General features: G+C 36.9%; 3 protein-coding genes across 6 annotated transcripts in view; 1 reads left to right on the top strand and 2 right to left on the bottom strand.

The window, feature by feature from the left end:
* Positions 1-633: 633 nt before the first annotated feature.
* sdha (succinate dehydrogenase complex, subunit A, flavoprotein (Fp)) lies at positions 634-7,825 on the bottom strand. Its single transcript, XM_073858530.1, has 15 exons — positions 7,675-7,825; positions 6,855-6,938; positions 6,586-6,744; positions 6,010-6,156; positions 5,574-5,738; positions 5,275-5,423; positions 3,975-4,099; positions 3,549-3,717; positions 3,017-3,212; positions 2,544-2,715; positions 2,286-2,404; positions 2,019-2,130; positions 1,775-1,905; positions 1,344-1,457; positions 634-1,229 (listed from the first exon to the last, which is right to left on the bottom strand). Exons 1-15 carry the CDS (start codon positions 7,732-7,734, stop codon positions 1,143-1,145), a joined length of 1,989 nt encoding a protein of 662 aa, XP_073714631.1. The 5' UTR covers positions 7,735-7,825; the 3' UTR covers positions 634-1,142.
* A 509-nt stretch (positions 7,826-8,334) lies between these two features.
* On the top strand, positions 8,335-10,153 carry ccdc127b (coiled-coil domain containing 127b). The gene is given in 3 exon segments (XM_073858742.1): positions 8,335-8,379; positions 8,824-9,082; positions 9,229-10,153. Coding segments are annotated over 3 exon segments (975 nt in total). The 3' UTR covers positions 9,900-10,153.
* A 1,654-nt stretch (positions 10,154-11,807) lies between these two features.
* Positions 11,808-24,255, bottom strand: part of oxr1b (oxidation resistance 1b) — a 168,932-nt gene continuing 156,484 nt past the window's right edge. For 2 of the 4 annotated variants that reach the window (XM_073858527.1, XM_073858528.1), the window contains exons 11-17: positions 21,675-21,836; positions 18,325-18,405; positions 16,259-16,378; positions 14,292-14,444; positions 14,007-14,102; positions 13,538-13,611; positions 11,808-13,460 (exon numbers count right to left, since the gene is read on the bottom strand). In XM_073858527.1, coding sequence (XP_073714628.1) covers positions 13,325-13,460; positions 13,538-13,611; positions 14,007-14,102; positions 14,292-14,444; positions 16,259-16,378; positions 18,325-18,405; positions 21,675-21,836 — 822 coding nt within the window. In that variant the 3' untranslated portion in view covers positions 11,808-13,324. Of the gene's footprint in view, positions 13,461-13,537; positions 13,612-14,006; positions 14,103-14,291; positions 14,445-16,258; positions 16,379-18,324; positions 18,406-19,063; positions 19,553-21,674; positions 21,837-24,255 lie in introns of those variants that run through there. The other 2 variants (XM_055220862.2, XM_073858529.1) reach the window with 2 other exon arrangements.

Below are 24,255 nucleotides of genomic sequence, written 5' to 3'. Positions count from 1 at the left end.
TTGTTAGAAGCACTGGGGCCCCAATTATAGCACTTATACATGGAAAAAAAATCAGATTTTTATGATATGTCCCCTTTAATATATGTGTGAATAATGACATAATGATGGTGAATAAATTACACCAACGTTTATTAGTCAAAATTACATTTAGTATGTCCCGTCTCTTTCAATGCACTCAAATGTTTATAGTTTCCTATAAAAAAGCAGTACATACTATTTGGGCATAGTACGTAGCATCAATTTTTCTTTGCATTACAAATGTTTTTAGTACTATAACTATAACATAAACAACCGTGAAATAACTATGGTTTTATTTACTTAACATTTTAATTAAAATTTTCATCTATGACAGTAAAACATAATGACAAGAATGTGTCACATATACATTGCATGTTCTTTACACTTTCTGGTATGTTGAAAAAACACAATCCAGTTATGAGTTTTTCCAGGTAAGTGGGGTGTGAGCTTTCTATGAACTGACATCCACAGCAAACATGTCATTATAACAGCTGAACAAAAACGTGTTTGCCAGCTCTAATGTCATTTGTCAAAAAGTGATCTTGACACTTATTAAGATTTAGACCATTGTACATTTATTAACAATAAGTGACCAGACACACATATTACACATGATCCAATTCAACACCCTGATCGTCTTTATTGGGTTTAAATAGAACTTACAAAACAGAACATGCAAGATGTACATTTACCATATGCAAGTATTTGATAATTAAAGGCCACCAGGTCCAGTGTGAAACCATACTATGCAATGGCAGAGTTGTTGTCTACTTCATTTTCTATGTAAGTGCTTCTTGACAGTATTACAATCATCACTCAATATTTAAATATTAAATATTTCATGACCTACCAGCACAATTTAAAGTGTTTGTGATAGATGTGTTTTAGAGAAAATGCACAAACTGCACAGCTGATAAAGTTTACTATAGTTACAGAACAGTTGATTCTGACAAGCGTAGCATTTATGTTGTTTTGATGTTTCAGTGAATAAACTGTAAATACTTTTCGCAGCAATTGAAGCAACATCAAAAGCAAAATATTAATTACTTAAGGTATTCACCTTTATATTAACTGATTAATAATAAGCAAAGGGGCAGAGGCAGTGTCATTATGCTCGGATGTGTTTAATAGGATCGAATTGCAGGAGGAATGGCAGCACATTCGTCTTCGTTCAGAGAGTTGTCAATCACGGGTCTGTATTTCAAAGTAACCTGAAACACATTGATTCATGTCATCTCACAATGTATGCTTTTCCTGTATATAGGCTTACAAAACAGACTTAAGCTAAACAAAAGAATGTTAAATGATGGTAAAGATAGATTTACCTTTCCTGTCTTTGGGTCTACATAGGAGAGAGTGTGTTTTCTCCAGTGCTCCTCAATAGGCTTCTTTACCTGCCCTTGCAGTGGCTTGGTAAAGTCATACTCATCAACACGAGCCTGTCACAAAAAAAGGGGTAAAATCATTAAAAAAAGACACAGCCTGACAACCAACTAATAACAGTTGGTGTTCTAAAAGGGGATAGATCATTTCAGTGAATGCACACATCACATATGGGTGATTATATAATTGCAAAGTTATAATTTACACTTTTTTCCAATGGCTATATTTTTATTATTTTAATAATTTGGTATTCTTTGTCATGGAACAGAAGATGATACACAGTAACATAATTGATATTGGCTGTGGTTCTATTTATTCAAATTAAGATCAGAAAATCATTCATTAGCAAGTGTACTGGACTCCAAAAGTTCACCTTGAAGTCTTCTCGGGCGTGAGCACCTCTGCTCTCTTTACGGGCTTCAGCGGAGACGATCGTCTGCACTGCGTTCAGCATCAAATTTTGCAGCTCTAGAGCTTCCACCAAGTCAGTGTTCCACACAATACCTGAAATGACCAAGAAATGAATTTCTACTAAACGTTTTTAAAAGATTTTATACTTGTATACCCTGTGTAAAGGTAAATTTTCTAAGATTATTCATTTTATATAGTGTTCAAACCTCGGTCAAATGTTTTGATATCATCCAGTGTTTTGTAGACGCCCTCCATCTTGACACACCCCTCCTTCAAGACGTCTCCAGTGCGGAAGACAGCTGCGTGACTCTGCATGGTCTGAGATCCAAGACAAAACAGAAACTCAGGATTTAGGCAGCATTTTATAATTGGGGCTACATGACAAGAGTACGTTCATTAGATAAATAAAACTTTTGTTCAAACAGTAATTTCTGGTAATATCCATTTTCCCAGTGCATAATGTGCTGATATACCTTCTGCATGTTCAGCCTGATCTCCGAGGTCCTGGTACTGCCATTTGCAAAGCGGATCTTGTCCATATTGGCGACAGACGCCTCTCCAGCGTTGGGTTTTAGAGGAGAAAGTTTCTCTCCTGCAAAACCAAACAAAATCATTGCATAGTTGTCTTAGGTTGTCTCCTAACATGATCGGTAAAACAATCAGCTTAAGTTATTTGTTAGAAAATAAACCATTTTGTTTATCTAAATACACTATGCTTTTTGTGCAGCAACCTGGAGTGTCTGTCTCAGCGATGGTCAGGGCACAAGCACGTCCAAACACGACCAAATCCAGTAGGGAGTTGGCACCCAGACGGTTGGCACCGTGCACTGACGCACAGGCGGATTCACCGCAGGCATACAGGCCTGGCACCACCTTATCCTCTCCATTCGTATGGGTGATGACCTGAGAGGATTAAAGAGTATCTTATTTTACAATGCAAACACAGTTTATACACAACATATCAGGATGAAATTCATAAATTTACAAATAGCTAAATTAAAAGTGGTAAATTTTGATGAGAGATTAAAAAATTTTCCTCTCTGGAATAGTATACATTGAATAAGGAACAATAAGTATTTATTGTATTTATACATTTATTAAAATTAAACACTACATAAAGTGTAGTGGACTGCACAGAAAGTGTATTCGCCAAGGTTTATCAAAGTATATTAAGTTCATCACAGATTTAAGGAGGGCACAATACCTGTCCCTTATAATTGGTGGGAATGCCACCCATGTTGTAGTGGACAGTGGGTAAAACAGGGATGGGCTCTTTTGTGACGTCCACCCCGGCGAAGATCATGGCAGTTTCAGAGATGCCAGGCAGGCGGGAAGCCAGCTGCTGAGGTGGCAGATGATGGAGCTGAAGGTAGACGTGGTCCTTTTCTGGGCCAACACCTCTGATGGAAACACATTATATAACAAGTTAGTTTCTAAAATTAGGACAGTAACAACAACAAACATTGAGAAGGGAACAAAACTATGCCCCAATATTCAGATTAGTTGTAAACATTGGATTTTCGATGGTTGGTTCCTAAATTATGATGTTACATTCCTAGCTGAAGCTAAAGATAGGTCACATTTATTTAGTTGGAACAGTCCAGTCCTACACTATAAAGCTGACGTTGTGTTTACTTGTATGTGCAAGTTAAAAAGTAAACTTGCAATCAAAGTAAAAATGTTTTGAACACTTAACAGAAAGTTTATGATGATAATGTTTATATAGCACATCAAACCTTCCTTCTCTGATCTCAATAGTCATGGACCGTGAGACCACATCTCTGGAGGCCAAATCTTTGGCATTGGGCGCGTAACGTTCCATGAACCGTTCGCCTTCACTGTTGATTAGGATTCCACCCTCCCCTCTGCAACCCTCTGTGATCAGGCACCCGGCTCCATAGATACCTAAAGGAATTGCATCATAGGTCAGCTGAAACTCTGCCCTTGCAGTTGGCCGTGAGCAACAGTGGGAGGAGCCTTATATTTATACTAAAAAATCCATGCATGTAAACACAACAACATAAATAAACCTGGTTGGCTGTAACACATAACTATTACATAACAGGTCAGCATAGTTTATATAACGTGTGAAACAATCATATTGAAAAAGTATACTTTTTTAAATCATTTATTAATAAAGTTTATAAAAGAAAGATGTTCACCTGTGGGGTGGAACTGAACAAATTCGAGATCCTGGCAAGGAAGACCAGCACGTGTCACCATGGCATTGCCGTCCCCTGTGGTAGTATGGGCTGATGTACAGCTGAAGAATGTACGACCATAACCACTGCAGAGACAATTCAGTAACAACTATTTTATGATAAAACTTAAGCACATGATGTACCATGTTTAACAATTAAATTGTTTTTATAAAAATTATTTAAATCAAACTCCTAACTAATTCGCTGCACAAAAGGCCGTCAAGTGGATCTTGGAGAATAGTGCGGACGCGCTTCACACCGCGAGCGAGCAGGCAAGCGCCACGGACGAAATGGTCCGTCAACTGTCTGGAGAATAGCCAGTTGATAAAGCGTGTGTCCATGAGAACTGTAAGTGGACTTATGTTTTGGGTTTAATTAAGCCTGTTATTATATTAGTCTATGTTTTTTGCAAATTTAGAGCAAGTTAGCTGGTAAATTTTGTTGTATGAGCAACCTGCTAGCTAGGTTGCACGTGCCTGTGATATAATTATTGAGCGCTCTTGTTCACATTATTTATGTGCATTATTTACATGCTACAGTAGTTACACTCCTTTAAGATAATGTAATTAATAGTGGGAAATAATCCGTTTTTACAATATTCGCGCTATCTATAATCATTCGCCAGACGTTCTACAACATCTGCTTTAGTTTTTGTTTATTAACCCTTTAGTTTCACTTCATCACGCAGCGATTTTTGTTAGAGGTAAAAACATTTAATTCATTAATAATCTAGTATGTGTTCATTTTCTGTCATAGTTTCTTCAAAATTAAGTTTTATTTGAGTGTTTAAAGTAAAAATATTTTCATTTTCATCATGACGTGTACGCCCCGCCCCTTTGATTGCCACGCCCACCCATCCAACCCTACCACCTTAACTAACAAATTTTTTGCGGGAAACCCTGAAAGCATTACTTAATGCTACATCATGCTATCTTCATGTTAAATCATGGTAACTTCAGGTTAAATCATGTTCGCTTTATACTAAAACATGCTATCAGCCAGCTAGAATACTAAACCAGACTTATTAAAAATTTGAACCTCTGTTAAACTTTTTAAAATGTTCAGGGCAGGCTTTGTCAAGCCAACGTAAAGTTTGACTTCAAACGTTAACATTTTTTTGTGATTTACTGTTTTCGGCATAAAATCATCCAACATAATGTAAAGAACATCCTGTGAAAATATTTCTGTATAAAAAAAGCTACGTTTGTCCTGTTTCGTATAACCATGCTCAAAACTTAAAAACAAAAACATTATTTCTTACCCAGTGGCAATGACTGTGTTCTTGGCTCTGAAACGATGTATGGACCCATCCTCCATGCACAGCGCGATGACTCCCTTGCACTCTCCATCCTCCATAAGCAGATCCAGAGCAAAATACTCCACAAAGTAGCTGGTGTCATACCTTAAAGACTGCAGACCAATGCAAAACAACTCAATAGGTGTTTCAAGGAACAAGCAAAATATAGTATAACTGACAAAATGGCTGTGAACTCCATCTGGATCTTAATGTTTCTCAAAAAAAACTAAGGGAACATCAGCCATGTACATCCAAGGACTCACCCGTCCATAAAGCGTATGAAGAAGAGAATGACCGGTCCTGTCCGCCACACAGCAGCATCTGTGAGCCTGTCCACCTTTACCAAACTTCAAACTCTGACCTCCGAAGGCTCGCTGATAGATCTTCCCGTCCTCAGTGCGGCTGAACGGCATGCCGAAGTTCTCCAGCTGTGGAGATCAGCATTAAAACAACTTACAGATAAATACCCAGATAAATGTCTAAGCATAAGACATCAAAAATGTGTCAATGTGTAAGTACAAAGCATGACCCAATTTTCTGGTTATAAAACCATAATAAGACCACAGTCTACTTTAATTATACTGAGTCAAAGTAATGCTTTAGTAACAGACAAGGACGCAACAGGTCAGAGATCAGCAGTCTTATCTAAATATATTTTAAGTAACAATAAGAGTTTTCATTCATGTCAGTGTCCTCCACCTCCACCACTGCGGCGGGGGCTTGTTCTGTCATGTAGTGAATTGCATCCTGATCTCCCAGCCAATCAGATCCCTTCACTGTGTCATAAAAGTGCCAGCGCCAGTCGTCGTCCTCCATGTTGCCTAATGCAGCATTAATCCCACCCTGCAATGTTTTATGCAAAACAAAAATCAAGTTGTAAGCCAATTGATTGACAAGAACTTTTATTATAATGCTTAAGTGTTTACTTATCTAAGAATTATAAATCTGATTTCAGTTTTTAAAATCATTGATTTATAACAGACAATTAAATTGTCTAAATAATAAAATTATTCTGTATTAATAAGATCGCTACAGGACATAACACACTTATCAGAAAAAATATCAGAGGTGCAGTTCAAAGGTTCACCTATGTGAACTTTAGACTATCTGTGATTAACAGCAGCTTATAAAGCAAACCACACAACTCAAGTTTACGGTTTCCTAAAAACACACACACAATAATATTGTTGAAGTTGTCGAGCATTCAGAGAGATGAGTGTTACACTTTTAATTAATAACAGAGATGCACAACGTCAGAAGAAATCTCCAACCCTGTGCAGCCACTGTGTGTGAACGGGTGGGGAAAAGTTTGGTGACGCATGCTGTGTTAAAGCCGGCCTCTGACAGACCGAACGCCGCACGAAGCCCAGCGCCACCGGCTCCTACTACCACAGCGTCAAACTCATGATCAACTACTGGATACTGAGTGGAGATCTGACAGACACAAAACACAAAGATCAAGCATCCTCTCTTGGGACAGTGTAATAGTCTGCTGAGTCATGTTGCTGTATTGAAACCAAACAAGAATGTAGCAAGATGCTTACACCATCTGAAACTTTTGCATCCCCTTTTTTGCCGTAGATGGAAAAATGCAATTTGCGGTTGTTGGCCTGGCATACTGCTGGAAGCTGGAAAAGAGAACAAAATCACATTTGACTTTCCTTTTAAATTACAACAGATGTGTTTCATGTCTGTTTACATACAACACAGTACCTAGACGATGACGACTAAAACAATGATGATCATATTGTTTCATTTATTATGTATCATGAAAAGCGCTAAACGAATAAACGAGGAATATTATAATACAACGCACGCATGAATGACATGAGTTACAGATTGATAGTTACACAACATTCATTTACATAATGCACCACGTCACTTTCCTTTGAAACCAGGTGTAACATTAACTTAGCCAAAACACCCAACAAATTTTAAGCGGTCCAAAATTCTTTACACCATTCAAAACAAGACTTCTGAATAAAACGTGATCAGATCCAAAATAATAACATCTTTCAGCATCGCGTGGCTTATGCTAACACTGACTGCTTGACCTTCAGTGAATCGCTGTTTCACAAACTAACTAACATTTTCTCTTAAATGTCACAATAAAACTCAAGTAACGTTACCAGTGCAAATGCATAACGAAGTGTCATTATTCATGGTTTGATTTGTTAAAAATACAGGATAGCATGATGCGGAAACTCATACGTAACAGAGCCATAATGAAAGTGACTACGTAACAAGTTGGTTATAAAACGAACAGACTACCGTTTAATTTGGGTATACAGCAGTTAAATGTTTAGCATGCACGGGTAACGTGACATTAAATAGAAAGTATTAACAAGACCTAAAATGTCTTACAGCTTTAGATGACACAATCTTTCTCCCGAGGACACGGGATACGGTGCACACCGCGGCCATGTTGCAGAGTTCTGACAAACACGCATGCGCGCTACCTAAAATTCATTCATGAAGTTGTAGAAGATGCACGTAAGGCGTGTTCGGCTTCATGTAGCACAGATTTATCGACGTTTTACGTCAAAGTACCGCGAGATCGACTCGCAAGCACAGCATTATGTAATCGCTCTCGTGAGATTTTTAATGTCATACGAAGGCCGGGTCGAACACGCGTGTATGCTTCGCTGTGGACCGTACCAATGTGTATACAGGACGGGGGGATTTGTTGACATTAAATAGAAACGTCACAAATATACATACATTTAATCACTTGGTGGAGTAATTTATTATGTAGTAGTGTGTCCGTGTATAATATAGCTATCATACATTAATATGTTTTCTGTGGGTCTTGCTTGGGATATTGACGCAGGGGTCTGCTCTACCTATTATGGGAAGCGACGATTTATTTGAAGTCTTACTGTAATGTGCGAAAAGGGACAAGTGTTTTGAAATTTAGGTAATAAGAAACCAAAAATATTGTTGCATTTACATCACAAGTATCATTTGCATGGGAAATATGCTAGGTTGAAGCAAATATAACGAGATTAGATCAATCTAGCGTACATGTTGTTTCACCCTACCGAAAAAACAGCTAAAACCAGCATATTGGTGAGCTGGTTTAGCTGGTCTCCTAACTTGGTATTAGCTGGTTTTGATGGTGTAGCAAGCTGGTCTAGGTGTGTTTGGTCACTTTTTAAGCTGGGATTAGCTGGTCAGACTGGAAGACCAGCTTTGCCATGCTGGGAGGACTAGCTTTAACTGCCACCTAAAACCCTATGCTAAAACCAGCTCATGCTGGTCTTAGCTGGATTTTTCAGTAGGAAATAGACATTTCTAATTGCTCTCCGTGCAATGTATTTAATGTGCACACAATTAAAGATGCCTTTGTTGTTGTAGCCCTGCTGAAAAAAACCAGCATCAAACCAGCATGGGTATTATGCTGGTCTATGCTGGTTTGATGCTGGTTTAGCTGGTGGTCACCAGCACCAAAACACAACATGCTGGTCTTGCTGGTATGACCAGCATGGGATGCTGTTGCTGGTGCTGGTTTAGCTGGTGTGCACTAGAAAACCAGCATCAAAACACAACATATGCTGGTCTTGCTGGTATGCTGTTTTTTTCAGCAGGGAGGTGCCCCATCTGTTTGGTCAAAGGTCAACAGAAGCATCTATTTATTTGTACAACTGCACTCCACATGAACAACTTGAAACCCCTGACGACTGGAATATAAGACCAGAGCAACAGGGTGATGGTAACAGTAGCAGGTGGAATTATGCCCTACTGGTGCCCATGCTGGGACTCGCTGCCTTTAGTAAGTACACTACACAGAGAGACACCACACAAACAAATGAAAACATTACTTGTTGTTGATAGTGCTATTATTCCATATGATAAAAGTTTTGATACAACATGAAGTTGACAGAATTTCAATATTTGTGGTTTTTGGGTTGTTTTTAGGATGGATCTGGTCAAAGGAGTCTCAAAAGGAAATCGAACAGGCCAAGATCATGTTCTAGAAGAACATGAAGACCATCCAGAAGGATCTGGAGCTGAAGCACCATCAGGCACCCCCCGAAAACCGCAGAGAAACATCTCACCTGGAGCTGGATCTAGAGAAAGAGCGTCAGCGGGTGCATGGTTACCGCCAGGCTCTGGCTTCCCAGAGTCAACATCTCGAAGAGGAACGTTGAAGTATCAGGTTGGAACGTGAAGTGCTACAACATGAGAAATCTAGATTGCTTTCTGAAGGCCCCGTTGGTGCCCTCTTTCACGAGGCTCTGGAGAAAGAAAAAGATCGAGAGAGGAGGGCATCAGTAGCTTTGAAAGAAGTAGAGAACAGGCTGGTGGAGAGGCAGAGGGCTTTTTGCAGTATCTTGGTGCCACGTGCGAGGAGGGTTGAGATAGAGAAAGATCTGCTTGTTCGGAAGGCGAAAGAACCACTTCTTGCTCATCTGGAGATGGAGGATGGTCTCAGGGATATTTTTAAGAATGATCGCAGTTGTGCAGAGTCTCTTAACATGGATGAACGTAGGAATGGGAGTCTTATGTGGTTATATCCCAGATACTGGCAGCTGCAGGTCACCCTACAAAGACACCAGAGAAGCTGCTGTACTTGGCTTGCAGGCTAGAAAATAACAGACTGGGAACCGAGATTAATATAATATATCCTAAGATGTTTACTTTGGTCAACATTTAATCCAGTGGTTCTTAAACCGGGGCCGGGGCCCACAGGGGGGCCCCAGTTTTATTACATTTTATAAAATACATGAATTTATCATGAATTCTGTGTAATTAAACCAAAAAAATATATAAGGCTACTAACCAACAGCACTACTTTTAATTTTCTATGTTTTGTTTAATTAAAATTTTACATTTTAGAACAAATTTGTCATAAATTTTCTTTGGGGGTGCGCGAACAAATGCACTGTACACAAGGGGGGAGCGCACGCTGAAAAAGTTTGAGAAACACTGAGCGACCCTGCCTGTGAAAACCCAACTAAAGTAATTATTTTGTAATTTACTGTTTTTGCTTAAATTATTAGATAGGCTTTATATTAACATACATGAATGAAACAGCCATTTGTCCAGCAACTTGAATAGAAGTGATTTGTAAAACAGAATACTAGTGTGAACTTTGTGTCATGGTCCTGCCGCCTTGTCATAGGTTTTGCTTCTTGTGGCAGGATCTTGACAGCCCCACGTGTTTTGTGTGGTAGCATGTGGTCTTGGTTGATTTCACCCAGCCATGTGCTTCCCTGTCTCATCTCCTGATCCTGTACTGTAGATTGAATAGTGACTGAGGCTGTCAGTCCCTAACATTCTGCTTAACATCTTGATCTCTTTTTCCATTGTTTTGGTTGACATTAGGATTACATTCAGTCCAGAAAACATGACAAAATACTTTTATATATTAAATTGTTACATTTTATAATAATATAACATTACTCTTTGCAAAGTTTCTGTCATGTGTCATACAGGACATACATACACATTTTTATTCAATCTGATCAGTTTATACTTTTATAAGGGTTGCTTTCAGTGTAAATGCCTGTGACAAAAAAGTGTTTATCTGAAACTTTGGGTCTTTATTCTCAGTAGTATACCCTAATCTTCATGTTAAAACACATGCACTGATGTGGATTCAAATGTTTCCCAGAGAGGAAACATTTATGAAATAAAAGTTTGAAAAAAAGAACTATCCCTTTAAGGTACTTAACTATTGTTTCTGTCCATGCTTTAAAGGCGACCACTAGAGGGTGCTCTATATGCAGTGATTATGGCATACATTGATATGTTAGTACAGTATGCCAGTGGTTCTCAAACTGGGGGCCGCGAGATGGTGCCAGGGGGGCCCCAGTTTTATGACATTTTGATAAAATACATTGATTTATCATGAATTCTGTGTAATTAAACCTAAAAAAAATAAGGCTACTCACCAAAAGCACTACTTTGAATAATTTTTTATGAGTTTTAGAACTGTTTTTTGTCATAAATTTTCTTTGAGGGGTGCACAGTACACAAGGGGGGCCACAGGCTGAAAAAGTTTGAGAACCACTGCAGTATGCAGTTTATCGCAGCTGAAATAGAGTACACTTTGACTATGGCACTGATCATTTCTTAGTATTGAATTGTATGCAGCTTATGTAAGCTTGAGGCAGGACAAGCTAGGAGTGCATGTGCAGTCATGTTTTGTGTGTCCTTACATAAATAACAATGGTTTTACTACTAATAAAAAAAACAACACATTTTTGTTTAAAAGACATGTTAATCAATATGTCAAAGAGCCATGGCTATTACACTTTCACCATAATAAAACCATGGTTCATTTTCATTAGGGTGAGTCTCAATTTTGTGTCACAACTCTTTGATCAGTAGACTAAGTAGTAGATCACAAAAGATAAAACTTTTAAATGTTTTATGTATCAAATACTGTTTAAAGATGTGCTTTAGATAAGTGTGCAGTTAAAAGTGGCTATTGGCTTTTTTACATTTTTCTCAACCTCGTGCATACAAAAAGCCACCACATGTTATTATTATATAGATTTTATTAGGATTAATACATTGATACAGAATAATCTGTGAGGGTTCATGGAGGGCATTAATGATCCATCCAGGCTTCAACATGGACAACAATACTGTTCTGGAAGACCATGAAGGTACAGGTCAGTCCTGAGGAACATCTCAAGTGTTTTAGCTTGACCATCTCACACATGCAGAGAGCATCAGACCTTCACGACAAGATGCCCTCTCCGACAACAGTTGGGTCAAATGTTTGGATTGTCTCCAAAAACGTCCGGGTTGAATACTGCTTATTAAAGGGCAATCATTAAATTCCAACGTCCTACAGAGTCATCAAACTTCTGTATATACTTGGATTCTAATCATTTAGGTTTTAAGTGCCCTGAGTGGCTCTTTGTAAATATTGCAGTAACTTGCGTTCTCCTCATTGCTGCCAGCAGTCATCTATAAGCCCTGGAGACTGGCACCAGTCATTAGTCTCTCATCACCCTCATCAGATCCCCACAAACCCCTAGGTCACCTTATATACGGTTCCTAGGTTACTGTCGACATAAAGATCTTAACTCAAGAGACCAAACCCTCCGTCACCAGCAAAGGGCTTCAAGTTCACATTAGATTAGTGTTCACATCTTATGCATATAGAAATTTATTGGAGCAACTTTACAGAAAAATTTACAATTCAGGTTATACTTATAAGGACAGTAGCGCAAATCATATCATTGTCACACATAACAGATATGTGTGGTAGTTATGTACACAGTACACTAATAAAGATATAAATATATAATTGCTATACGTATTTATATATGTATATTTACTCCTTCAGATGCCCCGCCGTAACTTGTACGTTTCTCCTGCTTTGACTAAACACCACCAAGACATTATAGGAGGTTATTGTATTGATAGAAGGGCACCACACAGTAAAATGTACATTTTTACAAACTGTAAAAAAAATGCAGCATGAAGTTAAAACAACTTGGTTTTGCAAATCAATTCAACCTACTATTTTAAGCTTTGACCTAACTTAAAAAATTAAGTTAAACAATTTCATGTTTTCTAAGTTAAAGTAAAAAAAAAATATGTTTGATTTGACAAAAATGCTGCATTTTTTTTACAGTGCAGTAATACGGTATTAAATATTACATTAAGTAGTGATTATACAAAGCCTGTGCGAGACAGGGGTATTGAGGTTAGATATCATTTGCTACAGGAAAATAGAAGGTAGTAGGATTGTACAGTATAGCACACGTAGATCTTCAAACCCCAAATTTTATAAGCTACATTTCTTTTGTACATTCTGGAATGTCCGTCACCGACCTTCATTATCCTCAAGATTGGCAGCAAATGGGTTAAAATTGGTGACCTCAAACCACCTGGGTATAAGTCAAACCAACCATTCACTGAAATTGACCTCGGCAACTTTGGAAATAAAGGATGATGTGGGCTTCCTATGAGCCAAGACGAGTGCGATCTGGACTTGTAGGGGTTTGCTCTTTATATTATTTTTTTTGTGCCAGGTCCATGTTTCAGGGTGTTATTCAAAAGCCCAGATCTCAATGTCCTGCACATAGAAGTCTTCTGTTTTAGACAGCATCGGATTCCCAAAGGTCTTGCACGAGTTAGTTCGGCCGTGATAAAGGTCTCCATCTAACCATAAGCCAAATTCACCCCTAAAAAGAAATAAAGGGAATATTTAGGCATTTTTTCTTCATAAAACAGCTTATGGCAACTATTCACCCTTACATACCCTCCACCACCGAAAGCTAAGGAGTCTGGATCTCCTTTCATAAAGAATAAGTTGTCACCAGTCCATTTGAAAACCTAAAAAGATTCAATATTTTTAGCAGGTTACAATCCATCTGTGTCGTTTCACTTTACTTATTATGACTCAACTTGTATACATAAATGTTCTGATTGTATGAATTCAATATTTGGCTTGATGGCTACATCTGGTGGAAATTTTGTGTCAATAGCCCACTTAGAAATCCCCATACTGATAAAATTGCTGATGTGTCAAATACTTATTTTCCCCGCTGTATATTATATTGATCACATTGTCTTTTAGATTTTGGTATAGGCATTGACTGTGGGCCATAGACTGACCTTAATTACAAACGTGTGCACAACAAATTGCATAAATAAATCCTACATGTTTGTCTAAAACATTAACATACCAGTCCATCAAAGAACTACAAATACATCTGATGTAATCTCACCTCAAAGTCTGGACAAAACGTGAAGAGGAACGTCTCTCCAGTACCATAGAAGCTATCACTGACTTTCAATGGCTCTGAAGCAAGAGCTCCAAACAACTGCAGAAACAAACCACAGCTTGAATGAACCACAAGATATGATTCAAGAATGCAAAAATAGACATAAAATACAAGTATAACTAAAAAACTATGCATAAATAACAAGGTAGATCCAAGTCTTCTTTACTCAATGTCACAGTAAACCACATACATTTTCAAATTAAAACAACACTTGAACCTGAGGCATACCTGTCCATCACTGTCTTTGACGACCATGAGAACCGGAGACTCCTGGCCTTGCATGGCCCGGTATAAGCTCTTGATACTCATGCCGTGGTTTGATGTGCTGAATGCTAAAGACCAAGGATAGCCGATCGTCCTGGGGGGCAGGTGCTTGGACAACTAAAGATTAAGAGGGAAGCCAGAAATAAGTAACAAACACCCCTGAAGGTGGTTTAATATAGCAGGACAATCTTAAAACACTTTGGGGTGTAACTTGACGGTGTGATACAAAACACTGTGAAATAACAACATAAATGCCATAGGAGTCTCTTGATAACTGCTACACTGCAAAAACGATTTTTTTCTAAGTACTTTTGTCTTGCTTTAAGTAGAAATATCTAAAACGTCTTAAATCAAGATGTATTTTCTTGATGTGCAAAATTACCTAAGAAAATAAGTCAAAATTATATAAAATTTAAAGGAATATTCCATTTACTTAAAAGAAAAATCCAGATAATTTACTCACCACCATGTCATCCAAAATGTTGATGTCTTTCTTTGTTCAGTCCAGAAAAAATTATGTTTTTTGAGGAGAACATTGCAGGATTTTTCTCGTTTTGATGGACTTTAATGGACACCAACACTTAACACTTAACTCAACACGCAACAGACTTTCCTCAATGGAGCTCCAAAGGACTATAAACAATCCCAAACGAGGCATAAGGATCTTATCTAGCAAAACGATTGTCATTTTTGACAATCATAAGGAATGTACACTTTTGAACCACAATTTCTCGTCCAGATCCGGTCCTGAAAGCGTCAGAGCATGACCTCACGCAATACGTCATGACGTCAAGAGGTCACAGAAGACGAACGCGAAACTCCGCCCAAGTGTTTACAAGTGTGTTGAAAGAGGACCGTTCCTACGTTGTTGTATGTGGAATGATACTAATTAATATCTTTGTGTCGGTTTATTGTTTACAATGGTCCGCAAATGTGCATTTTATATATGTAACAAGTGACCTCCCTTTGTCACTACGCATTTACGTTAGGTCGCGCTGGACCGGATCTAGACGAGAAGTTGTGGTTTAAAAGTGCATATTTTTTGTTTTTCTTGTCAAAAATGACAATCGTTTAGATAGATAAGACACTTATGCCTCTTTGGGATCGTTTATAGTCCTTTGAAACTCCGTTGAAAAAAACTGTTACGTGTTAAGTGTTGGTGTCCATTAAAGTCCATTGAAATGGGGAAAGTCCTGCAATGTTTTCCTCAAAAAACATAATTTCATCTCGACTGAACAAAGAAAGACATCAACATTTTGGATGACATGGTGGTGAGTAAATTATCTGGACTATTCCTTTAAGTGAATTTGTGCAAAAAAAAATAAATAAATAAATAAATAAATAAATAAATAAATAAATAAATAAATAAATAAATAAATAAATAAATAAATAAATAAATAAATAAATAAATAAATAAATAAATAAATAAATAAATAAATAAATAAATAAATAAATAAATAAATAAATAAATAAATAAATAAATAAATAAATATATATATATATATATATATATATATATATATATATATATATATATATATATATCTGCCAATGGGGTAAGATATTTTTTGTTGAATTAAGCGTTTAAGAAAAAAAAATATACTTATATCAAGATTTTTTTTCTCACCCCATTGGCAGATATTTTTGCTTGTTTTAAGCATAAATTCACTGAAATTTTATATTTTTTGTCTAAAAACTACACTTATTTTCTTAATGTAAGAATTTTTAAACATTTCTACTGAAAACAAGACAAAAATACTAAGTAAGATAGCCATTTTTTGCAGTGTTAAGATAAAGTGCAGTTCATCGCTCAATAAAGGAGTTAAATAAATGTGCGGTCTGGGCCATTGAGAGTTGAATATAAATGAGATCCACAGATAGATATGGTCAGAAATCATCTCGGACAGATTAATGAGAAGCATTTATCTTACCTTTTCAATCTGGTCTGGCTGCAGCAGGACACTGGGTTCATTCAGATTAGGCTTGAACGTCTCCGGTTCTGGGTCAGTCTTAACCATATGTTTGGAGTTCACCTCCTCTTTAGTCGTGATCTAATTTAAGAAAAATTAAGTGCACGTAAGCACCATCATTCGTTTTACCTGAAATTTCCCAAACGCTTTCTTATATTGAGAGTAGTATGTTATTTGTATATGCATGTTTTTTGTTGTGCTAAAATGCACTAGATTTTTAAAATGTGGTAATGTGAAATCAAATATTTTCTCATTTGATTATTTTCTTTTTTTTTTAAAGCAATTCCATAAATAATGCTATATAAACAGTACTCTCAATGTAAGAGAACATCCCATTTTTTTAAATGGCATCATGCCCCTACTGAAAATTAGTACAAGCAATCATCTTAAAGGAGAAAGTCACACACATACAGGAACTAAGAGCATAACATGAGGAGTGAAGCTCACTGACACACATTAGTAGCCAAAAGCATGATGATTTCAGTTTGGTAATGTGTGCATCTACATCAGTGACCCTTCAATCCAAATGATGTAGAAAGGGAAAGATAGATGAAGATCAGAATTATCTGACCGGCAGGAAAATGCTTCAAAGGAGAAATTATTCCCAAGGTTAAGGAATGACCAGCATGAACAGCAGGGGATTCAAGGTTAAATTAGCAGGAAAACAGGATCAACGATGCAAACTAAGACAAATATCCAAGGCATCAAGACTTTATATTCACAAACATCAGATCTGGTGATTAATCTGGTATTTGTTTGCTTGATCTTTACAGTAATGCATCATGATTCACAATCTTGGATGTTTGCAGGGTTAGTGTGACCTCATCATCACACTTTTAGGAATGGCGATTCCTTTAAAGTCAACATAAAAATGGCAATCCTTTAATATTTTTTGGTTCGCTTTTAAATATGACATTAAAAAATGTTGGACATGACTGGATCATGAAAAGTGGGTGCTAGATATAACAGCCCGAAATTCGACAAATTTACCCGTCTAGGTGACAGTCGAGGTGGTGTCAGCCAAAAAGTCAAGCAATTAAAGGTGCAGTGTGTAATTTTTAGAAGGATCTCTTGACAGAAATGCAGAAATTATCAGGGGTGTATAAAGACCTTTTTATAATGAACCGTTATGTTTTTATTCCCTTAGAATAAGATGTTTTTATCTACATACACCGAGGGTCCCCCTACATGGAAGTCGCCATTTTGTGCCGCCATGTTTCTACAGAAGCCCTTAATGGACAAACTTTGTTTACTAAGTTGTCTCCATCGATGACACGTTTTTTCGGTGGCGGCTACCGTAGCTTCTCTATGCGTTTCAAAAACGAGGGGTGAGCAGTGGACTGAGCCGTTGGTTGCAATTTTCAACCTCACCACTAGAAGCCACTAAAATTTACACACTGCACCTTTAAATAATGTACATATTAAAAATGTTGACTTTAAGAGTGTGATTGATGCTGTCTGAAGAGTAAATCATACCAAACACTGCAGGCAAAGCAACTTTTGATATTTGATCGAACCCTTCAGCAATTGGCTATAGTAATAGCTTATGTAACTAATAACTATGATGGTACATTTGCATCAGTTATCATGTCTATTCCTTTAAGCTATTTAAAAACCTCAGGTGACATCTAAATCCAATAGTGCTGCAGAAATATTAGCATAAGTAAATTATAAAATCTTTTTAAAGGCGGGGTGCATGATCTCTGAAAGCCAATGTTGACATTTGAAATCATCTAAACAAACACACCCCTACCTAAATAGAATCTGGACCTTATTTTGATAGACCCGCCCCACACATACGCAACCCAGGCAATGATGTCAGTTAGCCCCTTGGATGTTTTTTTTCTTCCAAAAATCATGCACCCCGCCTTTAAATTGATTGTTGGATTGGTTTGGATTGGCAGTCATTCTCATACTTTGTAGGGAGTTTCCACCTTGCAGTGGTGCACAAGCATTAAATTAGGTAAGGGGTAATGTATAATCCCATAACAGGGTTTTTGTGAAGGTTCAAGAGTGCAGCAGGGCACCTGAAGGCGTTTGCAGAGCGAGCGCAGGTCCTCACTTTTTAATGCATCTATCCGTCGATAGTACTCTGAGACAGACACTACCTAATGCACAGACAGAAGAATTGTGACCCGTGAGAGCCGACCAATAAATAAATTTAAAATATTAGGGGAAGGTGGAAGATCCGATATGATGCTAATGGGATGAAGCAAGCTTTGTGGTGTTAGTTTGTTATCACTGTGAAATGATTTTCATAATTTAACACATCAGATACATCCGGTCAACATGCCTAGCCTAAACAAGAAGTCCAAACTACAACAAGAGCTAAATAACGGAGTAGTCCATCGATAGTATACACTTCAAATCCAGCTTGACCCATAGGTTTAGACAGACAGCTGCATCAAGATCAGGCAGTCAGTTTAGATCTCATGTACAGCAAATAAGCTTTAGGATTCATCTTATGAGATCAAAAGACACCGTCTCACAAAAAGATCACATCTCCAAAACCTGTTCAAGCTCAGACGCTCTACAATATTTTAGGTCTCAAAGTAACATAAAACATAAGCTTCATAAGCTGAAACATATTATTGCGGTACAATGGCAGTGTTTTTTAAAATACATTTGACTCAATACTGCATAACAAACAATATAGGGTTGCATACCCAGTACTATACGGTAAGCTACTGCATAAACACAACCTACAAGTCAAGCACTGCATTTAGATGTTGTCAGCACACAAACATCAAAACAAGTTTGCATTACCAAGCCAAAGCTGTATTTGGGCATCAGCTGACATCCCTCCTTTATTCTCCTGGAGAAAAACATCACTTCTGTGCAGAGACAGTCCCGGGACACGAGTGTTTATGTCTGATATGAGTATCTACAGTTACAGACACGCTTTGAAGTCGGCTCCAGGCTTTGCTCTGTTTATATCCCACACAGGGACCAATAGAAGTGCATGAACTCATGTGACCTCCTCCCTCTGACCGGCCCAGATAAGAGGAGGTACATACATGTCTTAAACCACACAACTATAAAAACTTAACCATCTAGACAATGTTAGAATATAAGTACACTGTCACAAAATGGTAAAAAATGGTCCCAAGCTGTCACTGGGGCAGTACCCTTTAAAAAGGTCCTTTGTACCATATACACTAGGTACAGTTATGTATACATTTGGTATCAATATGTACCTTTAAGGTACTAATATTACCTCTTTGGTGCACTACAGTATGTACTTTTCAGTCCTTCAAAAAAAAAAGCGTGCAAAAATCCTTGATCTTGCGGCACGTTTTCTTAAAAAATGCGATGGAATATGCATGATATTTGTGCAATTTTATGCAATGAATTTGCGGGAACTTGCAAAAATTGCGGGAACTGTTTGCAGCTTTTGAGTGATGTTCACGTCACATAATCACGTCACTTCATAACGTTCTTATGGCAACATGGGACATGGATGCGCTTGTGTGAAGTAAATGCAACCTTTCTTTAACTTTCTACTAAGATATATGTGATTTTTGCTACGAAAATATGTGGATTATGAAATCATGCAAGCCCTGCATATTTTGGGCACGGAAATCTGCAATTTAAATATGCAGACTTTGGCTGATTATGCGTTAAATCATGCATAATCACGCTTTTTCATAGAGCAGTGGTACTCAAACTTTTTCAGCGTCCGGCCCACTTTGTGTATGGTGCATTCCTTTGCGGCCCCCCAAAGAAAATTTATGACAAAAACAGTTTGAAAACTTCACATTTTAATTAAACAAAACATTAAATTATACAAAGTAGTGTATAATTTATTTATTTTTAGGTTTAATTTCACAGAATTCATGATAAATTAATGTGTTTTATAAATTGTCATAAAACTGGGGCCCCCCTGGCACCATCTCGCAGCCCCCCTGGGGGCCCCTGCCCCCAGTTTGAGAACCACTGTCATAGAGGGACTGACTTTTGAGAAACTAGTATACACTCATTAGGGTGTGCCAATGTGTACTTTTTGAAAGGCCTCTATCCCAGCGACAACTAGGGACCTTTATTGATGATTGGGACAATATCTTCCCAAAGCAGAATGAAAATATATATTTTATTTACACATATCAACATTTGAAGTGAATCAAAACCTTTCCTAAAAGGTGTCTTAAAACCAATACCCAAAACATGTTCTTGTCTTTGATCCATTTTAAAATGTTAAACAGTAAAAATTATGATCCATATGTAGCCAGATGAATATGAATAACTGGAGTCAAGGGTTTTTTAAAGGAGGGGCGATGAAAAGCTTACAACCCTTAATATAACATCCAAGACAAACACACATTACATTAAAATGACATTACATACCAGTTCAACACATCCTTTGGAGGAAATAAAATCATAAGACACTGTACAAATAAGATATTACACAGACATTTACAATTGCTGACGACAGAAAACTCATGCATTTATACTTAAAGAGCACCTATTATCGAATCCGGATTTTACATTTCCTTTGGTGTGTAAGTGTGTATTAGTACATGTTAACGATATGCAAAACGTACAAATCCCAAAGTAAACGATGATGACGTGAGTTATCGTCTCCAACGTAAATCTCTTTTCTTGGACTACAACAAACATACGGATTGTAGGCAATAGTTTACTTCCTGGTAGTGGTGATGTAGACAAGATTGACGTTATCATAATTCCTCCCACTTCGGACTCATCATTGCATTGTGAGCGAATCTTTCAATCATGGTAAGGGGTGTCACATTTATGTGGAAAATAATGTGTTTTTTAACCATTAACCACGCAAACACATTGTATTACACCAAATACACAAAATAAAGTTGTTTTTTAGCAATGAAATAGGTGCCCTTTAAATGTTAGTTTGCACAAAAACATGGTTTATCTGTTACTGAAGAGGACATGAACTCTGAATGAAAGACGTACACACATAGACACACCCCAGCGCTTCAGTGAAAAACAGGCTCATGTGGACAGAAGGGAGAACAGATACATTACATAAACAGATTTATGATAAATTTCACAATAATGACAAAACAATGAGCACAACTTTTGCAGAGAATGATTTTGGGTCATGCATATAACAGAAATATTTTAGCTTAAGTGTCCAAATACTTTTTTGAACCACTATATATATATATATATATATATATATATATATATATATATATATATATATATATATATATATATATATATATATATATATATATATATATATACTTATATATCATATAATACAACTAAAAATACTGCATATAATATGCATGCTTTTTAGTCTTTTGTATTTTGACATCTAATAAATGGGTGTGATTTAATCAACTTTTGTTTAGGTTTGGTTAAATGCGGGTTATCTTAAAATAACCGTTCTTACCTCCCAGTCTTTGAAGGTGATATCAGGTGCTGGTTTGTCCAACTGCCCACTCTCAGCTTCCTGGTTCTTTTTCACCACTACAAACCCGGGGTCTCGGGTCACTCCCCCCAAATCTTCCCCATATGTGTCAGGGGTCCACTGGACAAAGAATGCATATAGGTGGTCTGATCTATAGGGGACAGAAATAAGTGTACATAGTTCATTTCCAGGCCAAATACAGGGGTCCAGGTTTTTTAACCTATTCTTCAAACCTATTTTGTCTACACATCACATGGACATGTCTATACTACTGTGTTAGTTCTAACTGAAAGGTCCAATAAGGACAAGATGAAGTCAAAATTGTTGTCCAAAACATTGCACATTTCATTAATGCCTGCAATTATTTACAATTATTTTCACTTTTTGCATCAACAATCCAATAAAATAAAAGCCTGCATGATTTTTCAAATCATCTATTATATAGATTTACTTAGAAATATGTCATTCATACATACTTCAGAGTTTATTCTCAAATGCTTTGCGGATAAGTGTTTTATGCAATAAAATCTATTTTTATAAATCTCAAAACTCCAGCAAATTTGTGTGATAAAAAGCACAATGTAATATCGTTCTTGTAAAGTATAACTGGTAAAGCATTGAAAAATCAGCCTAAAGGTCATGGGTTCGATTCATGGAACATGCATTCTGATAAAATGTATAGCTTTCAATGCAATGTAACCTTCTTTTTGGATAAAAGAATCTGTCAATGCTAAATGTTTTATTAAAACAAATAACAGATCTATTTCTATACTGACATCTCAATCAAGACAACAGCATGTTTGTACTCTGATATACCACTTTACTAGATTGCTTTATTCAATTTCTAAATTATGTCTGTCAACAGCAACTTATAGGTAATTGCACCACGTTGACAGTGATGAAACCCAGTACTGTTGTATTAACAAAGAGCGACCTGTTGCCAACAGACCCCAACTTAAAGGAAAACACCACCGTTTTTCAATATTTTACTATGTTTTTCTTACCTCAACTTAGATGAATTAATACATACCTATCTTTTTTTTATGTGTGCACTTTTAATCTTTGTACAGCCCTTCGTGAATGTGTTAGCATTTAGCCTAGCCCCATTCATTCCTATGGCTCCAAGCAAAAGTTTTATTTTGTGCCACCATACTTACTACTCATGAAACAGTCTTTAAATAGGGAAAACATGGAAGTGTTTATTGGCTTCTAAATTCATCCCTGTTTGGATCCTAAGGAATGAATGGGGCTAGGCTAAATGCTAACACATTCACGACTTGCTGTACAAAGATGCACCCATTGAAAAAAGACAGGCATGTACCAATCCGTCCAAGTTGAGGTAAGAACATGTACTAAGTTCTTGTAGCCAAGTTGGTACAGCATTGTGTTAGCTGCACAAAAGGTTGTGGGTTCAATTCTCAGGGAACAACACATATACAAATGTATACCCTGTAATGCATGTTGCTTTACATTTATGCATTTGACATTGTCTGCAAAATGCATAAATGTAATGTAAAATGTAAATACAAACAAGCTTACAAAATAAACATGCTCACACACAAATGCCCTGTTCATAGAAAGATTTGGACAAGCTCCAGAAGTCTTCTGGGGACATCTAGCATAGCTAACAGTCTATCAAAAGTAAACAAGTACAGATACTCTCTAGCTGACATCCATACAATAAAATGTTCTTTTGCGGTGCAGAAGTATGAAAGCAGATAATCAAACAGATCATGCGACCAGCAAGACAACTGTGGACTGGTTATTAGCAACACCCTGCCCGTAAACACAAGCCTGTGATACATTTAATTCATGCCACTTTCACAGAAATGCACACATAAGTTTGTTGATGTTAACAGGTCAAAAAGCAAGCCCATGTTGGAAACATATATCTCTTCATTACACACTCTCAGACAGAATATAAACAGACTTGCAAGGCATAAATTAAAACTTAATAAATAAACATGACAGAGTTACTAAACAAAGACTTTTCAAAAAATGGATTACAAATGCATGTATATTATTCATATATATGAAATAACTTTACAATCTGCACACTAATAAGAATAATATAATTTTTGAAAATTACGCCGATTTCCTGCTCCAAAAGAAAAACTTCCATGCATAATTTAGTTTTGAGATGAAATCATACATGGAGCATGTAAATCTCTCATAATATGTTTAACTGTATCTGAATACTGTAGGTCTATTATAAGGAAGTACACATTCTAGGTTACATAAGGCTTTGCATTCAAGCATTTAGATTAGTAGGTCAAGTAATTAGACTCGGCCATGTCCACAGTGTCAACAGATTAATCTAACTACTCAATAACACTAAGGATTGACCCAGAATAACCTGACAGATTCGTGTATCTCATGACCCACCAAAATATTTGTATTGAAATATTTTTAAACACATTTATAAATATAAAAAGAAATGTATTCTCTTTCAAAATAGAGTAGTTTATGTTGTATAAATTAACTCTTTCCCTGCCATTGACGAGTTATCTTACTTATAAACTTATAAAACCCGAAAGTATCGCCCTAGGGCAAACAGCTGTAT

Source organism: Misgurnus anguillicaudatus, chromosome 20 (assembly GCF_027580225.2).
Source record: "Misgurnus anguillicaudatus chromosome 20, ASM2758022v2, whole genome shotgun sequence".
In the NCBI taxonomy this organism is placed as follows: Eukaryota; Metazoa; Chordata; class Actinopteri; order Cypriniformes; family Cobitidae; genus Misgurnus; species Misgurnus anguillicaudatus.
Note: the sequence above shows the minus strand (reverse complement) of the source record. Positions and strands in the feature narration are given on the sequence as shown.